The sequence below is a fragment of the Glycine soja genome, chromosome 5, assembly GCF_004193775.1.
Source record: "Glycine soja cultivar W05 chromosome 5, ASM419377v2, whole genome shotgun sequence".
Taxonomy (NCBI): domain Eukaryota; kingdom Viridiplantae; phylum Streptophyta; class Magnoliopsida; order Fabales; family Fabaceae; genus Glycine; species Glycine soja.
In genome coordinates, this window is record NC_041006.1 from 37,752,881 (window position 1) to 37,767,829 (window position 14,949).

At 33.1% G+C, this 14,949-nt stretch overlaps 2 protein-coding genes across 2 annotated transcripts; one reads left to right on the forward strand and one right to left on the reverse strand.

Moving 5' to 3' along the window:
• Positions 1–335: 335 nt before the first annotated feature.
• LOC114413016 (acetolactate synthase small subunit 2, chloroplastic-like) lies at positions 336–7,626 on the forward strand. Its single transcript, XM_028377163.1, has 12 exons — positions 336–655; positions 761–974; positions 1,122–1,205; positions 1,326–1,394; positions 2,012–2,095; positions 2,222–2,374; positions 2,912–2,998; positions 3,637–3,741; positions 3,852–3,974; positions 5,052–5,204; positions 6,117–6,182; positions 7,350–7,626. The coding sequence occupies exons 1-12, from the start codon at positions 447–449 to the stop codon at positions 7,431–7,433; spliced, it is 1,431 nt and encodes a 476-aa protein (XP_028232964.1). The 5' UTR covers positions 336–446; the 3' UTR covers positions 7,434–7,626.
• A 1,430-nt stretch (positions 7,627–9,056) lies between these two features.
• LOC114413017 (guanosine nucleotide diphosphate dissociation inhibitor 2-like) lies at positions 9,057–14,949 on the reverse strand. The gene is made up of 13 exons (XM_028377164.1): positions 14,596–14,949; positions 14,444–14,506; positions 14,231–14,314; positions 14,008–14,115; positions 13,738–13,910; positions 13,111–13,222; positions 12,886–12,966; positions 12,715–12,777; positions 12,044–12,145; positions 11,678–11,802; positions 10,699–10,909; positions 10,543–10,617; positions 9,057–9,394 (listed from the first exon to the last, which is right to left on the reverse strand). Exons 1-13 carry the CDS (start codon positions 14,680–14,682, stop codon positions 9,344–9,346), a joined length of 1,335 nt encoding a protein of 444 aa, XP_028232965.1. The 5' UTR covers positions 14,683–14,949; the 3' UTR covers positions 9,057–9,343.

Below are 14,949 nucleotides of genomic sequence, written 5' to 3' on the forward strand. Positions count from 1 at the left end.
ATGTTTTTGACACTCATATTACACTTCAAAATTAAAATTAAAATTAAATTGTAAAATAATAATATTTTAATTTTTATAAAAAAAATTATGAACTTGTTTTACTTGAAATAAATTCTACAAATTTTTGGTTCAACCAATAATAATTACGCATTATAAAAAAAAATTAGTTTACTCATGTTTTTTGACCTAAAAAGACAAAATAAGTTAAACTTACTCGTAAATCATGTCCCATTAAATTTGGCATAGAATTGACGTAATTGAAGCTTAATAAACATTATCAATTTGAAATAATAATAGTAACAAACGATGTTTTTATAACATTACCAAAAAAAAAAAAAGAAATAAAAATAGCCGCCACAGTGCAGTGAAAGCAGTAGTAGAAGAAGAAAACACGAGTTACGCACAGTCCCGGTGCCGCCACCACCACCATTGGTTTCAGTCAACTAATGGCAACCACTCTCACTCCAATCCAAACCCTCAAATTCTGTTCTCCCAATCCCAAACCTCTCTTCACTCCCAAACCTCTCTTCTCTCCCAAACCTCCTTCCATCTCCACACCTCACACCTTCCGCGCCGATAAACTCTCTCTCTCCGTCTCCGCCGCCACCTCCTCCTCCAACGGTCCTCCCTCTCCTCCCTCCCCCGCTCGCTCAAAGCACGTCCTCCTATTCCCTTCCCTTTCACTCCTCTGCGTCCGATTAGTTACTGTTCTATTCTGCTCCGATTCATTACTAATTGATGATTACTATTGACAATGCAGGGTTCGTCGACACACGATTTCCGTGTTCGTCGGCGATGAGAGCGGAATGATAAACCGGATTGCCGGCGTGTTCGCTAGGAGAGGATACAACATCGAATCCCTCGCGGTTGGCCTCAATGAGGACAGGGCTCTCTTCACCATCGTCGTGTCAGGGACCGATAAGGTGCTGCGCCAAGTCATGGAGCAGCTTCAGAAACTCGTCAATGTCTTAAAGGTTCACCGTCTTTTTCGTGACATACCAATTCCGTGTAACTGGCGTTTTTATTGTGTGTTTTTGTGAGATGTCATTTGGAGAAAGTGTTTGATAGTGAAATTAGTGAGAGATTGAATCTGAAGGAAACGTGTTGCTAATGCTGGCTAGGTAGAGGATCTTTCGAGGGAACCACAGGTGGAACGTGAACTGATGCTCATAAAAGTGCATGCGGATCCGAAACACCATGCGGAGGTACCTGCTTAGTGGTTTGTGGTTGCTGTATATGCATGCATCTGTTATGTTATGTGTGTGTTTTGTTTTGTTGATTGCTTCTATTTGTTTATTTATTTATTTTTGCTGGAATATTCTCAGTTGAAGTGGTTGGTGGACATCTTCAGAGCTAAGATTGTGGATATCTCGGAACATTCGGTGACAATTGAGGTTATTGCTGGACACCTTTTAATATGTTTTAATTTTTAATTTCCATGTTTTAGTGAATGCTCTGTATTCATATGTACTCACAATCAATTGGACTGTACTTGTAAAGTGGAGAAAATTATCATTGCTGTTTCATTAAGATAATTATTTACTATTGGAGGTGAATTGTGTTATGAGAGTATGGTACAGTACCTTGTAAACAGCTCATCTTGGGAATATACTACATATATTTATATACTCTTCCTTTTATTGCATAAATAATAATGGTGTAATTACGAAACTAAGGTTGGAGTATGACTATACTGTGGTTGACTTGTTGGACTGGCTGTTTTTATGTTATTCTGTTCTTGATAGGAGTCTTTCATTTTTACACAAATAGGATTTTGCTCATCTTTAAATAATATCAGGAATAAATAGTGTCCTGTATGAGCTGGGTAGATATTTTTTAGCCTTATTTGTGCAAGTGTTTGTTTCATATTTTGATTATTTTCTTTTCCATCTACCTATTACTTAGTCACAACACAACCATTTCCATATCATTACTTGCAATTTGTCATTAGATATTCTTGGTTATAAAATCAGGTCATAATCTTGGGTGAATTGTTCTGCTAATGTTACAGGTAACTGGAGATCCAGGGAAGATGGCTGCGGTTCAAAGAAATTTCAGCAAGTTTGGAATTAAAGAAATAGCCAGAACTGGAAAGGTTGGAAAGCTCAATTGAATACCTAACAAATTTCCTTAACTTTTTATCTTGTCTATTTTGTTGAGCATTATAAGGCTGTACAAAATTTACTAATTCGTTATTATTGGATGATGTAACTATACTTAGATTGCATTAAGAAGGGAAAAGATGGGTGCATCTGCTCCATTTTGGCGGTATTCAGCTGCTTCTTATCCAGATCTTGAAGGAAGAACACCTGTTAATGCCCTTGTGGGAGCAAAAAATATGAAACCTGTTGCCAAACTTGATACACCTGTGGGGGTATGATCTTATTTACTCTTCAACTCTACTGTTTCCATTCTAAACCTATGTTTGAGCACTTCAACCTGAAAATTTAAATGTTGTAGCTTGAAATTAAATAATTGGCATATCCTATCAAAAGTGTTAAATTTAGAATTCACAAACAAGCTTAGTTTCCTGAAGTAAAATTATGCTAGACAAATATTGCAAAATGGTTTTAACACTTATGCATATCGCAAACACTATTGATATTACAGCTAAGGGTCTTTTCTACTGAACATCTTTTGTCCCATGTGCTTTGGAATATATTCTTGTTAGATTTATGTTGTCTTTGGCTCTTTCCTTAACATCAATTGTTCTAATTTTTAAGTTTATAGAATTTCAATGATTGGCTAAAGAAGAACAAATCAGTAACTATTGCAAAGAATGAAGCTAATGCTGACATAAAGGCACTCCATTACTACATGTTTGATATTCTTCTGTTCTTTGATTTGTTTGCTCATTAGTAAATTCAAATATAGTCTGACCTTTTCTTTTGACATGTTTGCTTTTGTGAAGGGAGATGTTTATCCTATAGAACCATCAGATGGTTTTACAGTCAATCAAGTTCTTGACGCTCACTGGGGTGTCCTCAATGATGAAGATGTAAGTGGTTTGTAGTGGCTTATTGTCCTTAAATGTATCCCTTTTTCTTGTTTCCTTCTAATACATAATAGATATACATACATTATCTTCATTTGCAGTTTCTTGTTAGTGCTTTTTTATGTTTCCCCTTTAGAGTTTGATTTAAATAGTGATGTAGTTTCTGTTTGAGTTTTTGGTTACATATTTGAATATATTTGTTAGAAAATATATGGAAATATCCAAAAATATTTTATCATATCTGAGAATAACCTCTTTAGGAATAGATTCCCAATTTCCTTATTACCTCTTAGGATTAGTTACCATATTTCTTTATTTTATCATAATATGTTTCCTTAATTGATTATGATTATGATTAATATAAATAAGGCTTAGTACTTTTAGGTTTTATGAACATATCAACACATCAATACATTATAATACATCTCAGTTACTATCAACTAGTGTTTCATTCTCTTTTATCTTTCTTCCTCCCTTAATACCTAAAGCCCCAGAATTCCAACATGGTATCAGAGAGGGTACCATTCTCCCTCTTCTGTGCCTTCACTACTATGTTTATTGTACGTTAGCATGTAATATTCATCAATTTTATGAATGACATGCTTGTGACTGTCTTACTGTTGGTGGAATAATTCCTTCAGACCAGTGGAATTCGATCACACACGTTATCCATGCTTGTGAACGATGCTCCTGGAGTTCTAAACATTGTTACAGGAGTTTTTGCTAGAAGAGGCTATAACATTCAGGTTTTCTTTTTATTTTATTTTATAATATTTGTGTACAAATTGCAAGCACATAAATCCAATGTTTTTGATTTCTCTGTTTTCTCATCTTGAATCTGCTTTGTTATTTCCAGAGTTTAGCTGTAGGACATGCAGAAGTTGAAGGACTTTCTCGACTTACAACTGTGGTTCCTGGGACAGATGAGTCAATTAGCAAGTTGGTGCAGCAACTCTATAAGCTAGTAGAGCTACATGAGGTTCAAAATCTCTTTGAAAAATAATGCATCATATCCTATACATAAATTATTTGCTTTGAGTAATATATTTTTTTAGTGTTTCTGTTTGCAGTGTCCTGTAGCACTTTGAGTGCCTGTTTAAGTTTTGTTTGGAGAATTATTTACATACTTTTTCCAGTTCCCTGAGAGAAGTTTAAAATAAAAATGCTTCTGAAAAAAAAAAGAAACTATTCCCAAACACCTACTAAGTGCAGATCTCCCACCAGTGTCCTAGTGGATACAGAATTTGGCATATCAGGTTTAGCCCAACATGTGACCCTGAGTAGTCTACAATGTCACCCAACTAAGTTTTTTTTTTTTTTTTTTGCAATTTGTGTTGAAACTTTTGAAGTGGAGGAGGAAAAAGTTAATGCTTGATTAGCCTGAAACTGTAATTCTGTGGTATAATCCTATTATATTGTAAAATCAGCAGTTATATTAGAGTGTACTAAATTGCAGCTACAGTAAGGATTTAGGTGTATTAGGTTAAGGAATTTGTCAAAGTTGTTAGGTTATTTCTCTAAGCTACAGGTTTCAACATTGAGCATGTAATCCTTGAAATCTTCATTGATCATAGTGACTTTCCCCCTTATTTTTGCCCATGGACATTAGCCTATAGTTTACTGTACAAACCACATTAAATTCCTTTCTTTTTTTGTTTGTGCACCTTGACATGACTACTAGCACAGGACATTTGTCTTGAAAAGCCTTTGTTGGGACTTAAATGCAGAGTTAAATATTAGCAGATTTTGTGTTTCCTAATATTATGTGAATAATAAAAAGAGTATTCTGAAACTTGAGATCTTGCACTGGTCTTATTTTTAGAATCTTTACTAGTTTTTGGAATCTTTAGTATAATTCCAGAATTCCTATCGAAAAACATTCTATCAAATCTCTTACTTGAAGCATAAATCCTTATCTTCCTATCTTCTGTTTCTTTCTTATGTATTTTACCTTAGAGAATGAGATTGATAGAGTGCATAAATATTTTACCTATTTTAATGTTTAAAAAATCTGGCCATTGCATTCTTTTCTGTATTTAAACTGATATTTCTTCAGGTTCGTGATATCACCCACTTGCCATTTGCTGAGCGAGAATTGATGCTAATAAAGATTGCTGTAAATGCTGCTGCACGGCGTGATGTCCTTGATATTGCTAGCATTTTCCGGGCTAAAGCTGTCGATGTATCTGATCACACAATAACTCTGGAGGTGAATTTTATGCAGACTTTTCAACCAAGTGATATGGCATTGTATTTAATGTCAACTTATATTGATACTCATAAACATGGTGGATACTGGATACCTCTATACTGTGGAGAGAATGTTGAGTTTAGTGACTATAGTGTAATTACAAATTGCACTAAAACCAATTAGTTTAGCTAAACGTTACATTGTTACTGTGCTACACGTTCATAGGATTCTGCATTTTTGCCAGTTTAATATCTGTTGGATCATGCATCAAGTTTTGTTCCAACAGCCAATGAAACCACCACAAATTGGGCAGGGTAGAGCCCCAATTGGTCCTCAGTTTATCACAAAGATTTTTTCTCAGTCATGAAAATAGATAACATTAAGCTATTTATCCAGCATCCTAACATTCTAAGAATCCTGTTATGCCCATTGTCTGCAGCTTTCCACATCCATGTTTTTCCATTGACATGATAAGCTATCAGCAATAGAAATGCTTTTCTTCTCATGTTAACAAATATAATTGTAGATTTAAATAAGAATTGTACCCTAACCTTTGTTAGTAACTCTATTTATTCTTCTTCCACATTAATATTAAATACAAAAGTGGGGCACTGAAATGACATTTTTCCTCAAAAAGTGTAATATAGTAGAAGTTAACAACTGATGACACCATATTGGTACAAGTTTCTCGGCTTTTCTTCGAAGTCATTATTTCTTCCTTCCGACTAGGCCTATGGTTATTAAAACAACAGGCTACTGCTTTTTTCTTAATAAGGTTATGCTGATGACAGAAAATGGAAATTTGATTTTTATATTTATTTATTTGCTTCAAAGTATTTGCTAGTTTTGAAATGTCTGCCCTGATGACTTCAGATTGACAGATCCTTTATTATTTTTGATTTTTAACTAATTGGTATGCTTTTGAACCAGCTTACTGGAGATTTGGACAAGATGGTTGCATTACAGAGATTGTTAGAACCATATGGCATTTGTGAGGTATGTTTTATAAATTTTTTCCACTTACCATAGTAGATATTTTGCTGAGACAGTTGACTTGTTTAAATTCCGTATTCCATAAACTTCCAGAGTCGAATTTGGTGCATTTACTTCCTCAAATGTATCTCCTGATTCTGTCCAAGATTGTTTACTCAGTTGCTATTATTTTGTTCTGAGGTTTTCCTTTATTTTACGGGTCAGAATATTCATACTGGAGGAAAGAACTCAGTTTTGCTAGTCTTGGCTAAGATGTACTTGTTTTCTTTTGAAGCTCTGTAGAGGATAAGAATAGGATGAGCCCCCTAAACAGGCAGTTAGCTGAGTCATTCTTACACGTCGATGTTCATTTTTTATTATCTACAAAACACACCAGTAGCCATTATTTTAAAAACCTAATTAGGGAATATAAATATAACAGTCAAAGAAGAGGGTTAAGAATAGCATTCCAACCAGAATTTGGAGTACATGTATTTTATTAAAATATAAAAATAACAATACATCAGAAAAAATGAAAAATATACCACAATGAATAAAAATAAATTTTTAAATATTAAAATTTAGTTTTTTAAATAATTTTTCACTGTATAGAATGATCTTTATATTAATATGAAATTTGGAAAAACCTTCTCTAAAGTATAAACGACTTTCTCTGTAGAACAAGCAGAGGTATATTCACCTTTGAATTTTGCTATATTATGATCATGATGCACATTAAATTCAATCAAACAGTGAATATACATGCAAATGTTTACTTTGAACCTTTTCCTTAACATTTTGCTTCCTTTTAGCAAAAGGAAAAACAAGCTAGCCACCGTGCATGCTATACTTGGTTTTGGTTTTCTTAGTGTGCTGTACTCCATCCTAAAGGTTCAAGATTCAAATTCCATTAGGAACAAGTGGGATGTGATACTCCTATCCTCTAATGGACTAAAGAAAAGACTCTGTTAAACACTGTCATTTACCAAACCTGTGCTGGATCAACACTCAACAGTTTAGTGCTGAACCGGCCAGTTATCACCAGTTCAAGGCTAGTACAGTTCTAACATGTAATTGGACACAACTGGCTGGTTCGGTCTTGTTTTAAGACTATGGTTTTTGCTCATGCTCCTATTGCACCGGCACTCTTTACTTGTAATCCAGTCTTTCTGATGTTTGTTATTGTTTCAGGTGGCACGAACTGGGCGAATTGCTCTAGTCCGCGAGTCCGGTGTGGACTCCAAGTACTTGCGTGGATACTCTTATCCTTTGTAATCACTTTCACCTGGGTGGAAGAACAATCAAAGTCTTAGGATTTTAAAGCTTGTACTTTCTCTTAAACATTGCCTACGGATTCTTGCCTTCTCAACTATAATGTTAAGTCTTTCAGTGATTTGCAAATATAGGCTTGGGATGACATCTGAGATTTTTTTTTTAAAAAAGTTTTCCTCCTCTCAACTTTGCTTAATTTTTTTGGTTGAATTACAGTTTACTATTTTGTGTAGGGACAAATTTTTTGCATGTCAAAATATTTATGTTTCTTACTTGGATGTTGTCTTTCCAAAATTAAAGATCCTTGTACTAATGCTATCGAGTCCTATGTTGTATGCATTAGGACATTAATTTTATTGTTTGTGCAATTGTGATGTTTTTAAACATATCAGTAATATTTTCTCGTATTGATTTATATGTTTTTCGCTGAAGAGTAATTGTCTTATGATAATACCAAGTTACCAACATTGTGTTATTTACATCTACCAATACAAAATAATGGAAGGTTCCAAAATAGTCGATGAATTATTACTAAGAGGAATAAAAATTATTAATTGATAGTGCAGGATTTCATGAAACTAATTGAAAAATCACGTAGATATTCATTGATTGAGTCGACAATTTTTTTTCCAATATGATAGTTCTTAATGTGCTTTTATTCATAAGGTATTTTAATGTATATTGAGTCAAATATTAGATTTTGTGTAATAACATAAAGCATTAATTGCAAGTTTTACTATCAAACTTTTATTATTTGAAAATTTTATCATACAACTTTCATAATTTTTTGTGAATTTCATCCCTCAAATTTTTATTCCACCCATTTTATTATCCAACTTTTAGCATTTAGTAAATTTTATTATCTAAATTTTGTATTTTATTATCATAGTAAGAAAATGACATTTTATTTTATCTGTAACTTTTTTTGTGACACACTAATAACATACGTAAAAATTAAAAACTTGTGATAATTTGTCAAATAATAAAAATTAAGTGATAAAATTTATAATTAAGCATAATATAAATATTAGGTGTTAAGTTAACCAATGAACTAAAATATGATGAAAAGGGAAGAGGTCAAATTTACAAAAAATAATCATAATAACAGACAAAATGCAATCAAGTCAAATTATTAAAAATGTAATTATAATAAAATAATGATTAAATAATGAAGTTAACAGTACACATTTTTACCAAAAAGTAAAAATATAATTTAACCCTTTAAACAATCAAGTCAAATAATGATTAAATAATCTTTTAGCTAATATTTAAGTTTTTTATTATTATTTGTCTTTAACATTTTAAATTTGATTTTAGTGCCTACCATCAAATATCAACATTAATTAATACATAATAAAATTAAAATGAAACAAATTGACTTGTGGCGTCACAAGACAGTTATGTAATTTTGTTTTAATAACGTTTTTTAAATCCTTGATAAGTTTATCATCATTTAACACTATTACTTAACACTAACTAAATTCTTTAAAAAAACTAAAATCAAAACAAAAATATTTTAAATGACTAAAATCAAGACTATAAGGTTATTTAAGCCTTGTTATTTATAATTTTTTTTATATTTGAATTAAAATGAAGATTAATACAACCCACATGAGTTTCAACTAATGAAAGATAAAAGTATCCAAACACAAATTGCCAGGGGTATGAAATGGTTGGAGAGACGTGCAATTAACATTTAACAATATGAAAATAACACTACATTACCAAACTAAAACCACTGCAGAAGGCAATGTATGTGAACACACAACAGAGCTTCTGGACGGGAAAAAGTTCCCCAGCCACACAAATCTTGTTTTAAAAAAAGAAAATATTTATTATAAAACGTTAATAACATTCGTTGTCAAGTCCATCATCACGGAACCCATCAGCAACAGATCATCACCGAGTTTTCTTTACTCTTCTGCAGCACTAGCAGCACTAAGATCCACACTGAGGTCAATAACCTGTTTAAAATTATGAGTACAAGAATCAGCATGTTACCCAATTACCAAGAAAGTTATCGAGAGAATATCATCAATCGTTATTCAAGATTTCCCACGCCCAAACAGGTTGCTAGTCCACCCATAAGGTTTCTGATTACTCAATGGTATTAATGCAATAGCAACAAATACAAAATCAACTAGAATGTTCAATTTTTTTCTTTCACCGCCATTCTTCAATCAAATTATTAACGAGTCTACACTTAGTTTATTTATAAGAATCAGAATTCATGAAATCAACCGATTTTGGAATATACAAACTGTTCATATTAAGAAAATGTTTGGTTAAAGAATATAATAAAAGATCATTTTATTAACAAATTACACCCCTGAAACTGCTAGCCATCAAATTTCCAGTGAGACATCCATTGTATAAGGAATAGAAAGATGAGAATGAAATTTAAAATTCATTGTATAACTCTACAAAACGACCATTGGATATCCAACTCATTCTAAAATGATCAATTAAAATTGATCTAAGCCATTTTAGCTTTTGGGAGAGGGGAAGAAGGGAATCTAAGGATTTTTTACTTTTGAGAAAATGTTCTGTTTTCATTTCTTATTTTCACTTTTAATTACAAAAATGTCATTTTGTTCTCATTTTATTTTCCATTTTCAAAGATTTGTTCCAGGTCTCTGAAATTATAAAACAAGGGTGAGGCTAAAAAACAGAAAGACTCAAAGTGCTATTTTCAAAGATTTGTTTCCCGAACAAATCAATGAAAGTAGAAGACCAAGTAATAAATTTGCAATTAAAAGTGAAAACTGAAATACAAAAAAACATTTTCTTTGCAGAAAATTGATTTACAAGAACCAAAAAGCCATATCAAAATCCGAAGCCAGTGTGAAACTTATGACTCATGCAAGTGCTTACATAATTTACTTAACCAACATGGCTCAACTAATAGCATTTAGTTGTAGCTAAGCAACCATTTTCCCATATAGGAATTAGGGCCCTAAGAACAACCGATTCCTACAGTATGTAGACTTATAGATATGTGATACAATATTATAAAATACAGTACTATTGTGGAACAATCTCAGTCACTATTTGTGGCTTACAAATTAATTCAAGAAATGGAAACAAGTGGTAACCAAGGCATAACACTTACCTTTCCAGTTATCAATGTATACATGTTGAGAACGTCATCCACAGTCGACTCAAAGTGAGTAGTAGCATCATAACTCTGTCAAAAAGTTTTAAATATGGTATTGTCAACCGATCAACATATGGCACAAATATTAATAACACCACTGAGTAAACTCACTGTTGATATAAAGCAGTTGTCCAAAGTGGGTTCGTTGACTGGTTCATATCTGTCATAGATATCAAAAAATATCTCATCAACAGGTCCTAGAAGGTCAATTCCAGGTTTCAGTTCAATTGCCGGCTGATCTGTCTCTGCCTCAGTTGATACAAATGCAATAAATTTTCCCTTTGGAGCAACATTGTGAGTATACGAACAACAAAATAGGTACCTGACCAGGAGAACAGAATAGAGCATTCAATTTAAAGAGGAATACACAATTTATAATTGATTGGGAATCGCATGCTCAAAACATTAGTAATTTTTTCAAGTTTTAAACATCCAATCATCTTAGAATTTTAGTATACCTTCTGTATTGGGGATGATTACAAAATTAACAGTCCTAACCAGATCATGACGTTTTATGGTGGTGTTTACTATGTTTAATAAGAAGAGTTTAACATCATACATTTATAATTAGTATAGCTGACTTTGCTGATCAAAAAAAAAAAATTAGTATAGCTGAAAAAGAGAACCAAAGGACATGACAGGAGATTGATATTGATATGTAAAACATAACACATACCTAATGGTCATTTATACTAATAGTCTAGGTCAATTTAGTGGTTACTAATACAATACAAATAGTATAACCCTGGACCAATAGGACTGTTAAGATCACGAGACTCTGAACATAAGAATCCAAATATTCTAAAACTCTGTAAGCTAAAGCTTGTTAAGCTTTACAAATAAATTAGAAGCATACTTGCATTTTTCACTCGTCAGCTTGACGGTTCAGTGATAGACGCAAACTTATTTCATGCTGGAACCATTTGATAATTCGGATGAGACCGAGTAATTTAGCTTCAGTCAAGAAACCACTGTCCATGCTAATTAATGGTCCCAGTAGCATGATATACATTGTATCAGTATTGCAAAATTTTCTAGAAATATATATATATATATATATATATATATAACATGCTGCATGTCAACTTACATGTCTGACTTCCGACCCAACTGTTTCTGTGGTAAAATAATTTGCACTGAATGGGAATCATCAGTGCTGGGGATTGGGTGGCTCATGATGGCTATCGCCCTTGCAACCCTACCAACCTTCCTCACCTGTTGAAATGATTACAATTTTGTATTAAAGAAGGACGCAATTTCCCATCAAGAGTCATTTAAGAAATTAATATCAGTTCACCATTCACCACTAATTTTTTTATCAACAGTAGTTAAACATACTTCAGAAACTAAACTGTTACATAGCATGACTCCTAGACTTTAGAAGCAAGCAATTTTTCACTCTCACCATCACCTGAACGGGTTGTAAATAGTGAAACTAGAGGTTGGTTTCTAATACCTTGCCAGGCAAATATGATGGATCACAAACAACTTTTTTACACTTTGCAGTTTCCCCTTCAGATGTAACACCAACAACCTTTCCTTCCTCATCAAATTCTACCTGGCATTCAAGCAAAAAATAAAAATTCCACAAGAGTGTATATCAGCATGCTGTTCAAACTTCAAAACAAATCAAAATCACATGGCAATTATAGTACAAAAATAGGATGGAAATAAACACAAGTTCAATAATTTAAGAAGGTATATATATTGGGTTAGGATATACTGACAGTGGTGTATATCAAATTCATAATCAATTATACACCAACGAATAAATTTTTCAAAGTTAGCATTAATTCATGCTCATAATTTTCACATAACCAAATATTATTTTCCACTCAATAAAAGTGTCTTCAAACTAGCAATTAATACATTTTTCAAAGAAACTAAAACATCAACTACTTGATGACAAATTGACAGCATGATTGTATTCAAATTTTAAAAAATATGACATTCAAGATCTAAATAATAATTATAGTTCGAAGACTGGATTAATAAAAAAAATCCTAAAAAGTTGTAATCATGTAAGTGTGCCAAGTCTTACACTAGTGTCAATTGAGATATATATATATATATATATAGAAAGAGAGAGAGATGTGTGTATGTATGTATGTATAATAGAGTATATACCTTGCACTCAGGCTTATTCAACATATATGTTCCACCATAAACAGCACTAAGCCGTGCAAATGCCTGATGAAAAGAAAAAAAGAATTACGGAACCTTGAGCAAGACAACTTCCAACAGTATATTCCAGAAAAGAGATGAAGCAGATGGGTAGACATGTAGAGAGTGAGATACCTGGGGAAGCTCTCCTAAACCATACAAAGGATATATGTAAGGTGACCCTCCTTGAAAGCGTGCAAGAGACTCTGCATATAACTACAAGTAGGAAACACACATGAATATTAAATAGAGAAACACAATAAAGCTAATGGGAACGAAATGGAACAGAAGAAATTTTCAATTAAGAAGAATCCACGAATGAGAATGAATTACAAGTGCATGATAACGCAGTAAACTTACCTTCATTCTCTTCACGGTGTCCAGTGCTGGCTCAGCCAAGTAGCGATCATCGCTATGAAGCGCCAAAGCATGACCAATGAAGTCTATAGTGTTATCATCAAGGCCGTATTTTCTGTCACAGGTCAACAAAAAAATCAAAAGAATCTTTAAAATACTCCTGTTTCTTCTCATTAGTCATTACAGGGATGAAGAAATATAGGGAAATGTATGATCATTATGGCATGCGAAATAAATTTGATGTGTAACTACGTTACATATTTACACACAAAAAATGCCAAATAAGAGTAAATAATCGCATGCTAAGAATTTGAACAAATAAACACATTGACTCCCTATATAATATAAGAACTACAGAACAGACCATAAACCATATACTTACATTTTACTACCAACTTTACATGACTGACTCATGTAGCAGTTCGGGCAAATCCATTATATATAAAACAAAAATATAAATAAATCAAAATTTCATGACATATTGATAAGGATAGGGAAAAGGGCAAGCTAATTACTCCTAAATCAATTTCTACATGTTTATGCAGACTATGAAGGCAACACAAAAGCTGAGTCTGAGATGTTAAATATGAATAAATAATGGACGCGGCAAGAAAACAAGTGCACACATACGCTATCAACTCTTTAGTAGTCACTCTTGTCAAGTCCATCCCCTCGTGGGTCTTGGGATCGCTCTCGTTGTAGTTTTGCACATAAATGAAAAACTTGCGTGCCCGGCGTTTTTCAAATAGCCCCATAAGTGGGGACTTCAAGGCCTCCATGTCGTTTGCAGGCACCTTATGAACCTGTACCAACCCACAAGCAAAAAAAAAAAAATTAAAACATCTAAACCAAAAGAAACCTCCCATTAAGATAAACGAGCAACACTAACACAAACAATACCTTTCCTTTATTAAACACATAGCTCCCATCCACAGCTTTGAAATAGAGATACTTTGTAACATCGGTATGTATGAGAACCCGCACCAAATTGCCATTAGCCATAATAAACTAGAAGAAAACAAATCATTAAATAATAATGTTACACAAATTGAGAATCATATCATATGCATCCAGATTTAGTATACCAAAATATAATAAAATAAAAACAAATAAATAATAAGACCTTGGGGTTCATATCGATGTTGTAGTCCCTGCTAGCGCCCAAATGTGGAGGAGGCTTGTCATCTCCCCTGAATCTCTTCCAAAGCTGAAGAGGAGGACAGAGAAAATCATCATTTCGCAGTTCAAACTTCAATAATAACATATTGTTAATCTAATATTATTATTTTTGCAGGAAATGAAAATAGTAAAGAAATTATTATAAAAAAAAAAAAACCTGAATAAGATTGAGCGAAGTGGATTCTCCTCCGTAATAGTCGTTCCTATCCATATGCAGAACCTGAATCGAACAAGAAATAGCAATTAGCATGCGAGGATTGGATCGATTGAAAAGAAAAGAAAAACGAAAGTGATGAATGGAAATAGTACCTTGAGGCCATCGACGGAGAGAAGACCGCTGAGAATGCACTCCTTGAGACCCGTGCCCAACACGATCACATCGTACTCCTCATCCATGTTCGATCGATCTCGATCTCACCGAAAACGGGGTTTAGGGTTTCCCAACACAACACAAAAGTGTGATTTGATTGGTACGAGAGAGAAGATGGGAACAACCGGACGAACAAGTAAAAGGGCCTTGACCTGCACAGCACTCCACACTTAAAAATAAAACAATAATTAATCCCTCTGAAATGAAATGATATCACTCATCCCTGTTACTGTTATTATCACCCTGCCCCTCAATTTCCCTCAGGATAAATACAGTCTCTATTTTAGTGCCTA

Excerpts from the sequence above, each read along its gene's own strand:
- LOC114413017 (XM_028377164.1), bottom strand. The coding sequence starts at position 14,682 with ATGGATGAGGAGTACGATGTGATCGTGTTGGGCACGGGTCTCAAGGAG. Across the intron at positions 12,778-12,885 it reads GTTTAGGAGAGCTTCCCCAG|GCATTTGCACGGCTTAGTGC; the intron begins GTATCTCACTCT and ends TCTTTTCATCAG. Across the intron at positions 9,395-10,542 it reads ATACATTGATAACTGGAAAG|GTTATTGACCTCAGTGTGGA; the intron begins GTAAGTGTTATG and ends AATTTTAAACAG.
- LOC114413016 (XM_028377163.1), top strand. The coding sequence starts at position 447 with ATGGCAACCACTCTCACTCCAATCCAAACCCTCAAATTCTGTTCTCCC. Across the intron at positions 975-1,121 it reads AACTCGTCAATGTCTTAAAG|GTAGAGGATCTTTCGAGGGA; the intron begins GTTCACCGTCTT and ends AATGCTGGCTAG. Across the intron at positions 2,096-2,221 it reads AAATAGCCAGAACTGGAAAG|ATTGCATTAAGAAGGGAAAA; the intron begins GTTGGAAAGCTC and ends AACTATACTTAG.